General features: G+C 34.0%; 1 protein-coding gene across 1 annotated transcript; it reads right to left on the bottom strand.

Moving 5' to 3' along the window:
* Positions 1-1,135: 1,135 nt before the first annotated feature.
* prelid3b (PRELI domain containing 3) lies at positions 1,136-10,198 on the bottom strand. Its single transcript, XM_007244168.4, has 6 exons — positions 10,043-10,198; positions 6,333-6,501; positions 4,949-5,038; positions 4,691-4,761; positions 3,969-4,071; positions 1,136-3,537 (listed from the first exon to the last, which is right to left on the bottom strand). The coding sequence occupies exons 1-6, from the start codon at positions 10,072-10,074 to the stop codon at positions 3,421-3,423; spliced, it is 582 nt and encodes a 193-aa protein (XP_007244230.2). The 5' UTR covers positions 10,075-10,198; the 3' UTR covers positions 1,136-3,420.
* Between the last annotated feature and the right edge of the window lie 311 nt (positions 10,199-10,509).

Below are 10,509 nucleotides of genomic sequence, written 5' to 3'. Positions count from 1 at the left end.
TTAACAGCAGTTACATCACAACCTTCATACTTATTCAACCTTCATATTTATTTTAAGGTACCAAAGACACTTACTGCAGATTCAGTAATAAAGAATAATAATTACACATAACATGAGTAGTGCACTATGATTTTGCCACTATTTTTTATTTTTTAACCATGAAAAAGGGCACTGGGGGCAGTTAATAAATTTAGGATATACATACAAATTAATGAGGCAAAACTGAACCTTTTAAAAGCTTAAAATATGCATTTCTTTTTTTTCTTTTTAACAAATAGCCACACATACCAGCAGTGTAAGAAGTATATTGGTTTGGATAGGGTAAATTTTGTTGTAGCAGTGAGGACTTTAGAATTAATCAAACTACCATTTGAAGCACAACACAAAAATGTTTTTTTTTTACTAAAACTGAATCTAAATCTTTATATTGAAATGTTAAAACAAGGTTAAATAATGTGATCTCAAATGCAAAAAATAAAGATAAATAAATCCTGCTGTGCCAAACACATTCAGTGCTGATTGGCTCATTTAATGAGGGGGTTAATTGTGTAATCAATACAATTTAATTAATTTAAATGTAGTGTGTTGAGAAACTGTACTAGAACAGTAAATATGGGCTGGAGTTTTCCAAGGTACTATCTGCGTTTCAATAGACATTAAAGGTACGAAAGATAGGACTGATCTGTGAATGAAACCAAGAAGTGAGGGTGTGAATACTTTGACAAAGCAAAGAACAGTTATGAAATGTAACATTTTCAATTAATTTATTTTACACACCAAACAGCTTTAATAAAAAAATAACAAGGCAGCTAGTTGCTTTTAAATAGAATTGAGACTGTATTCATTTATTAAATCATACATTTAGGCACAAAAACATCAGTATGGATATTGAACTCCAGGATTTATTGTAGTAATAATGCCTGTAAACAGCAAAAATAGTGTGTTCTGCTTCGAAAACAGAAAGCACCTGAGCCTGGCTGCTCTCCACACTAATGCACTGGAAGATCTAATGTGCATTCTAATTTTAACAACCTGCTGTTCTACATAAAATGATGTACTGTAATGTTCCACATACATTGTTAGGTTCTTTAACAAGAGCTTTGTACAGTAAATCTACAAATTATTAAAACATCTGTTCTGTTTTTTTTTTTTTTTAACCAGATATTTTTAAGAAAAAAAAAAAAAAAGTTCAGCCATTGTTAACCCATGATGTTTAAATGTATATTTATGACGTTTTCCCTAAATTAATACTAATCTATAGTAAACCTGATACAATCAGGAAGATATGACGTAATGATGAATTGATGTAATACTAGTGGCCCACAGATTAGGTAGCATTGATAAGTGCATTGAATTATATGATTTTTTTTTTTGTTTGTTTTAAATCCAAGATGAGGTAATTTCCAATCCGAACACAACCTGTAAACGAGGTCTTACACTTGAGGAAAACACCCACAACCATAACAGTAACCACTTGAATTTTACATGAACCATACAAAAAACATTGTATGAAACAATAAATAAATAAATATACCAATTTTCGTCATCTTCTAATGAAGCCTGATTACATTAGGCAACAAGCAAAACCTACATGCCCTGTTCTGTAACACCATCTATCAATATACCACTTCTTTCTTAGTTTGGCCTCAAAAACTGGTGGGAAAAATGATAATAAATTACACATCCTTTTTTCTTTTCGTAAGATAATCTTAAGAAGCACATTCTCCATGATGACACATGACTATGGCTGTAGAAACTGAAAATAGTCATCAAAATCCTCACCACACACACAAGGCTCATCACAATGAGTGTTTGCACGTGAAACCTTCCTCAAATACGTGAAGGGGATGAACAAAAAAGAAGATGGCATTTCAGGCTCTGGATCGTAACAATAAACTGATCTATGCAACGTTCAGCTACTTCCTCTGTTCCTATTGAAGTGGAACTGATCATTTCCCTGTAAAATAAAGGGCTGGTGTGCCAGACTAGTCCTAGACTATACAGCTGTGTGAATGTAGTTTAGGACTAGGCTTAATCCCTGTCGAGGAATCCAGCCTAAAATAATAATAATAATAAAAAATGCTAGTCTCTTCTTTAATAAAACATTCCAATTACTTTTAAACACTAACTAACTAACTAACTAAACACTAAGATGGGATGTAGAACAGAATTTTCTTATGTACCAGTCTACAAAGGCTGCACGTGTCCTGCTGTGTTAACTGCAGGTTAAAGGTTACAATACATTCTCAGTGATGCCATTTTTTAATACATCGACAATGCAAAAGTATCTGCAGCCTGATATCTTCAGCAAAAGGTCACAAACAAACAGTAACACAATGACATGTGTTGAAATTATATGTTGAAAAATATAACCTGGACCTTCTGCAAACAACAGAATCTAAAGTAGTTTGTTCCCTTCATTTGACTTTTTTTTTTTTTTACACACTTCATCAAGTCCAACTGCATTTATACATATGTTAATGTTGCTAATAATGATTATTATAATTATAATAATACTAATAACAATAAAGTCTATTATAATTCAAGTCTAAGTGTTGGATTGGGCTACACTAAAGCAGCACAGTCCATGTTGAACAACTGACAAAGTGTACATACACACTGTGATCTTGTTACAGTATATTAATCCAGGAAAGAACATTGCATTAAAAAAACACATGGTCAGTTTAGTCTCACTGCACTTCATTTTACATATCTATATCCTTTAAACACATAAAATCTTTAAGGAATAGTGTTCAGTGTCAACTTTAACTAAACTGAGCTGAACCTAAAACCCAACAGTATTTTTTTTCACTGCATATGAGAAATAAATTGGAGGGAGGGTAACAGTTTAATAGCTTTCCAATTGTATAAAATGTTTATCCAAGGTTTTTTTAGGCATGTGGTTATAACAGACTAGTTATAACAAGACTAGCATTTACTTTAAATATTTAATGGTAGGACTTGACTTTTAAACCTTCCTGATAAAAGGGTCAATTAGTTAAGAATTCCTAAATAATGACTTTTCAACACTTCCTGCCATATGTCTCAGCAGTTTGTTCTTTACTGAACTGGTCCACTTTGCTAACAATTATGTATTAATTATTGTTTGTTAATAATAATAATAATAATAATAATAATAATAATAATAATAATAATAATAATAATAACTTAAAAGAAAAACAAAAAAAAAAGTGAAAACCTCAGTCTCTGTCGTTGACTATCCCTCTCTAGCCTCTAATATAGATGCTAAATCAAGAGGGAGCTGTTGAGAACATTTTTCCACAAACTGGAAAAAAGACATTAGAAGAAAAGCACACTGACAGAGAAAGAGGTTCAGTGCTGCTGGCATTAGAAACAGATGGCGTAAGTGAGAAAAACAGCAAGATGAGGAGAGCAATGAATGAGATAAAGGAATGCAGTTCATTTTTCTGTGACTGCAGCAGCCATCGGTGTCCGCATGGTGCCTCGCGCCGTGATGGCAAGCTCCTCAATCTCTGCATTGAGTCTTCGGATAACCCACTCCATCGCTTCACGCCCCTGTGGAGAGTCAGAAAAACAAAAAATCAGAAGAGGAAAAAAAAAGTCTCTGCAATGTTATAAATAATTTTCATTATTTTTTTCAAATCTTAGCTAGTTCTTAGCAGTTGTTCTGTTTGAATTTGCAAAATATAGTCAAGATTTAAAACACTAGTACTAAATAGATGAATAATGTTTAGCAAAAAAATGAGACAAGTAATTAAATTATACCTGACTAAAATGAAAACATTAGAAATAAATATATATTTTTTTGGAGAAAAAAATAACTATTCCAACCACCCCCACACCTATGCAGTAATACAAAATATATAAAAAATATCCCCCTTTGGTAGCCCAAAACTACATTAGTTCAGGTAATCCAAAATAATTTTCAAAACACACAACTTGCATGAACAAGCCTTGAAAAGCTCAGTGTATTTTAGTGATCATACCTTTCCTGCATTGGTTGAGATGGTGCTTGCCATAAGCCCCTCCAGGTAGCTGCTCAAACTGACTCCCTTCACAGAGATAATTGCCTCCTGCGTCAGCACGGTCCTGTAACACCAGACAAAACACATAACCAATGTTCACATGGTTCCTGAAGCCTCTTAATTCAAAACACACATGCATTAACAAACACTAATATGTAAGAACAGGGTCATAACTTTATTATACAGCAGAGATACCAGGTGCAAAACTGAAGCACACAATCACTGGCTTTAGTTTACTCTTTAAATATGTTCACACTTAGGACTGGGCAATTAAATGGAACAAAAGTAATCAAAACCAACATTCAGAACCTCTGAATGTCTTAAATCTAAATAAATTAATTCTGTTAATACTTCTTCCCCCATTGTTTTCATTTACTGTGCCCTTTAATAATGGTTATTTCCTCATTAATTGAATAAGTGCTATAAAAATAATTGTAATTTTTCTTTTCTTAAAATTTGATTTAGCTGCTGGATTCACTCATTTTACACAGACAGGTGGACACTCCTTCCTCCTCTTCCTATTTTAAAGTGTACATTCCAACCACTCTCTAAATTTGCCTGCACGGTCCTCAGAGGGTGTGTGAACTGCTTTGTTCACTTCAAAAAGAGACAGGTTTCACAGCTTACATGCCACTAAAACAACAGATTTAATAAATAAACAGAATAAAATAAGCAGCTCTTACTTTTCCGAGTCTTGGGGGTGCGGTCTGTAGGTTAGTCTTTCGTCTACAGAGACCATGTTGGTAAATGTGATCTGTGAACACACAATTGTTACAATGACATTTGGATTCTTCAAAAAAATCTGTGAAAAAAGATCCCTATTATTATGAACCCCACAGAGCAACAGTGAGATAAGGTTCTGTCTCATTCCAAACTTCACAACATGCTTTATGCAAATAAGGTGTGAAGAAAAAGACACAAGAGGGATTAAATAGTCTTACATTTGAAGACTGAAGTTCAAACGTTTTCTCTTTAGGATCAACCATCGATTGCTCTTGAACATACGTACACGTCCGTGTGTTTCCAATTATCTGCAAAAAACACACAGGATTCATCTTGTTAGCATATTAAAACTAGTGGATACAGTTCCTACAGAAACTGCAAACATCATTCTAGCTCAGCAGAGAAGCTTTTGTGGTTATAAGCATTGGATACTAAGAAATTGGTAGGATGTTGCTATAATTTAGCTGCTGGTTTGGATTTAGCTTTTTTTATTATATGTATTAATTTTCAGCACATTATTCAAATTTTAATTATTGAATTATTCCATTAAAAATTAAGTGTATTCAAATGTCAGACCAAATTAATTCAGCTATACAAAATGCATACTTAATGCATGAGTCAATTTTAAAGCTCCATAGTTGCTAGGGTATTAGAAGAAAGTTGCTATGATAATAGTTTTGTTGCTAGGGCGTTGCTAAGCAGCTGCTGAGTTACCGTGTTATTGTATAGCTGTTGGTTGCTAGGTTCTTGCCACATAGCTGCTTAGCTGTAAGGTGTTACGTTTTATGATAATACGCATCACAAATGCTAAAATGCTGTGTCAAGTTTGGTGGCTGTAGCTTGAAAAAATGTGATTATATGAGAAACTTAGTTTGAATGCTTAAATGCACCAGTACTATTGCACTATTCCAAAAGCTGAATACAAGCACACTATTCCAGCTCAGGACAGTTGCTATTGTTGGAGAATTGTCACAACGGCGTAATAACAATAAAAAGAACAACCAAGGAAAACTGGCACCGGAGTAGAAAATGCAATGCAAGTGAATAAAACGATTTTTTTTTCTTCTTTTATTTATTTTAAATTTAAAAAGGAAATAATAAGAAGTGTAAGTGTTTAGGCATCAAAAATTATTTAAAAATGTGCAAAAAAACAAAAACAAAACCAAAAAACTAATATTCAAGGATGAGAAAGGGTCAGTGACTGTAGTACTAGACCTGGCACCAACAGAAAAAAAATGAGTAGGTAGGCGCGTCATACTAGATCACTTAGCACCAGCCCATTACAGCATGAAACAAGACACCAAGAGGATGAACAGGACAGCATGTGCCTGTGCTCGTATTCAGATTTCATAGTACAAATCCTGCTATAAATAAATTAATCAGAATGTACAGTACACTAAAGGTAATTAATTTTGTTGTTAGAGAGTGAAATTGATGGTTATGGTTGCTTGCATGTTGGGTTAAACTTGGTTAAACCGAATTATTTATTTTAACAAGTACTTTGTAGGTGTTAAAACGGCACCAGTGGCATAGCTTTCAAAAAAAGAGACAAAAATGCATAAAAAAATACATTAAAAATAGCATAAAAGCTGTGGCTCTTACTGCTTTGACGATAGAAGGAAGGCCCCATTCTGTGCTGAGTAGCCGTTTGCTGTGAAGGCGACCTTGATGGTCCACACTGCGGTCTAGGACATCTACTCCAAAAACACTGGGGTTCATGGGGTTTGGATATTTTTGCATTGCTGCTTTGGTCACGGTTTCCCATGGGTGGCTAAAGAGAGAGAAAGATGAGCAGACATGATCACTATTGTGTTTAGTTTAAAAACAGTAAATATTAAAAAGCACGTTATTATGTATTCCATGTTATGCATGCAATATTAAAAGCCTTAAAACTGTGTGACTGCTACAAAGATATATGCTACATGTTCTTTTTTGCAGTATGAAGAGCAGTCCTTTCTGCTTTTAGAAAGGACTAGATTACATTCAGGCATTCTAATGAACAAGAACAATAGCTACAAAAAAAAAAACGAGTTTGAATTATGCACACATAGTATGACTCCTGAAACAAACTCTGTACAGAATTTAACTTCAGCTAAGCCACAGCTACAAAAGCCTTAGGATACATAAGCACTATAAAATATGACAGTTACTGAGCTGTTGCAAGAACCTGTTATTTATTTGACTAACATTCTGTCCCAGAAATAATTATGAAATTTACATTTTAAGACATTTTATTATAGTTCTAAAGATAATAAAATAGCATAATAATGCAATCATACCCTTTCAAAAAGCAACAATCTAATTATTAACCTAATCGGCTCATTCAAACACTGTGTCCAGAACATACATATACATTATATATCTATGGATTATATGCAGATAGGGCTTGGAAGTTAATCAAATTAATTTGATTACATGAATTACTGTTTTAATGAAATTTTAAATGAAGTGTCATCACATTTATAGACAAATCACCACCCACAAACTCACAAAACTAGAAAAATCTGCATAAACCATGTACATAGATTATTAATATTAAGATATTATTTAACATGTTCTGTTGCAGGAATCCTTTCACATTTAACATGCTGTAAATGTCTGGCATTTTTTCCATGGCCAGATTTAACTGCAGCAGCAGCACAGCTATTCTAGCGCACGTGGGAAGTGACGTCCCACTGCATCACCATGTGGAGGAAAGGTCACGCTCACTGACAAGGAGAGTTATGCAATGCAGCAGAATACTACTGAAATACAACAGCATACTAGAGCCAGCTGGAGACGCGGCTCCCGGGTCGAGAGGTCAGTTCCAACCTGTACCATCTAGGGAAGAGGGCACTGTGCTAACCTAGAATATCTGATCTACAGACTGACAGATCCCAGCCAATCCCAGCACTGAGGACAGGAGTGATCAGATGAGAGCAGATCAATAGATGTCTACTTTAAATCCAGTCAGAGAGAAGACTCAACACACAGACTGCTTCACCCGGCTCTAACACTACAGGAGTGTTGAGAAGAGAGACATTACTCTAGCTATATTTTATATATTTGCTGATCTCCAGCCAACTAGGACCGGTGTTAGCTGAAGTAAGTAAGGATTAGTATAAGCTAGAACATTCCACAGTGTTACAGGAAAACATATGGCCTGCAAATTCACAGAAATGCAAACACCAATTGTTTTTTTTGTGGCTGTTGTGACAAACCAGAAGTTTCATAGCTAATAAATTGACTTGCATTATAACTTCTTTATTAATAAGTCATATATAATGTATTCTTTTAAAAATAAATACCCAAAAAACACAAGTTACAAAGTTAATGTTAGACTAAGTCAATTCATTGTCATCTCTGATAGATAGAAGCAGTTACTGTAAAAAGTAGATATTATGTATTTAGGAAAAGTAGTAGCTAAAGATATTCTTGCTTAAAAATGTAGTAGCTTTTACACCTTTACATTGTTGACAACTAGTCCAAGAATCTAGTTAGCTACTGAAGCTAATGAATCCTTTAAGCTCAATCCCTCCCTTCCTTTAACAGAAAACTAGGTAACCTAGATTATTATCTAATGGTTTTAAAATTGTGCAATTTTATTTGAGTAATTGTTGTTTATTTTATATAATGATTAGAAAAATATTGTTAGATTCTGATTAGATACAACAGTCATATACAAATGTTTGTAATGTGTCAACTAATTAATAATGGACACTAGTTAAGACAAAACAAACATTACTAAAGTGTAATGTTTAAGAATGTTGTAACTAATAACCAACTGAGACATTAGTAATAAACTGTGTGAATTAAGTGTGTCAATTAATTCAGAATTAGTTGGGCAGTCTGTCATAAGTACTGTTCACTATTGTAGCCGCCCTTATTCTAAAGTATTACGTTACCTACGCTACCTTTTATTATATTTTAGCTGTTTCTGTTTTGTATCTTCTAGCTAGCTATCAAACTTGCATGAAAAATTGGCGATGATATTCTGTATTCGTTCTGTAGTTAAAGAAACACAGTATACTATTGATAAAACGTTTTAGAAGCCCCTATTTTGGTGACTTTATTTTATCGTCATCTTATCAATAACCTTTTTTTTTATTACTGCACTTCACCATGTCAGACCTTTAATTCTTCTCTTCTCTGCTGTTAAGCTGAGACCTAGTCCAAGGTTAAGCTGAGCTAAAGGTGTTTCCATGTGGGTCAGCCTGACGTGACTCTTCCTGTACCAGTTTTCTTCAGTTTAAAAATATTCTTTTGCAAGAGCAGAAAATAGTACTCATTGCTGTCTGGATTTACCTGTAAAGTCTCTAAAGAAAAGACTTACACTTTTAATAGTTACAGAGTTATCTGTGTTTCTGTGTCTTTTTCCAGTTATTATGTTGAAGGCTTTGAAATGTGACATTTTTTTAATCCAATTCCAAAGCTCAGTTTATTCCCATTGCTATATAACTTACCCTCTTATTTAAACATGATCAAAATACTTAGATTTTTTATTTAATAAAAAATACTTTTATTCATTTTTTATGGCCTGTTTGTTGCAAAAATATGTGTTCGTTTATTGACTACACCTGAAGAGCTTAAATGGTAAATTATTGAAAAAAACGAGGTGTTATAAAACTTTTGACCGGTAGTGTAGGCGTCAACCTAAAAGAGAAATATGTATTTATTACAAGTGTAGTTACATATTTAACATATTTAACTGGTATCTAGACAAGGTTTTAACTAAGGTTTAACGTTGTGTGAGATATCTGAATTTTTTAACGTTAGCCTTGTAGATAACCGGTCACTGAACCAGGTTAATGTTAAATAACCCGTCAGTCTGATATATTTAACCTGCAAAACATCCTTTATAGCAACTTAGTCACATTAATTGTATATATATATATCAATAATACTATATTACTTTACCTATTTTTAGCTTGTATTTACATAGATAAACCTTAGCTAACAGCAGCCACAGCCAAGGTCGAAGGTTTCGCCAAGTTAGCTAGCTACGCTAAGCTAAGCTAACGCTAGAAAATGTAACGTTAACTAGTTATATAACTTATAAGTATATGTAAGTATATATACGCAGATCAATATATCGATTACTATTTTTAGTAATTGTTTTTCTTTACTTAAGGCCAAACACGTTTTATTAAACGGATTAGTCGAGTTAAAGCCTCAAATTAGCGCCAAAATACCAATCTGTCAGCTAGCCTAAGCTAAGCTAACTAGCTAACTGACTGACTTGCCGGCTACACGTGACAGTCTAACGAGCTTAAATCAGAACAGTCTGGCCTAAAAAACAGCGGAAAATAACCCGCAGATCCTCCAGTACTCACTTGAATATGTGTTCAGACGTCCAGATCTTCATGTTTTATCTGTTAGGTTAGATAAAGCTAGGTGTAAAAGCTGACCGGCAGTGGGAGCTTATGTGGCGAGACCTATCTGCTGCTGTTCCGCTTCCAGCAGCTCCTTCATACAGCCTTTATCAGCCGCCCTGAGCCGGGCTATAGCGAGCCTGACCACTTTCTATAGCCCCCGTTATATAAAAAATAATACTGTTTACCGCTAGAGGGAGCCCGCGAGAGAGTCATCAATATATGGGACTGAATGGAGCTAAAACTCCAAATAAACTATGAATTAACTGCACATTTTAAAAGTAAAAATAAATATTTATACTAATAAAGTGAATAAAGCATACATGCACAGTTTTATTTTCTAAAGAAAACGGGGTTTTAGTCAGTAAAGGCGCTAGCATTGCTGCTACTGTCCTGCATCCCCGTATATGTGTTTAAAAATGTGTTAA

This window comes from Astyanax mexicanus, chromosome 5 (assembly GCF_023375975.1).
Source record: "Astyanax mexicanus isolate ESR-SI-001 chromosome 5, AstMex3_surface, whole genome shotgun sequence".
Classification (NCBI taxonomy): Eukaryota; Metazoa; Chordata; class Actinopteri; order Characiformes; family Acestrorhamphidae; genus Astyanax; species Astyanax mexicanus.
This window is presented reverse-complemented; position numbering and strand designations above follow the sequence as displayed.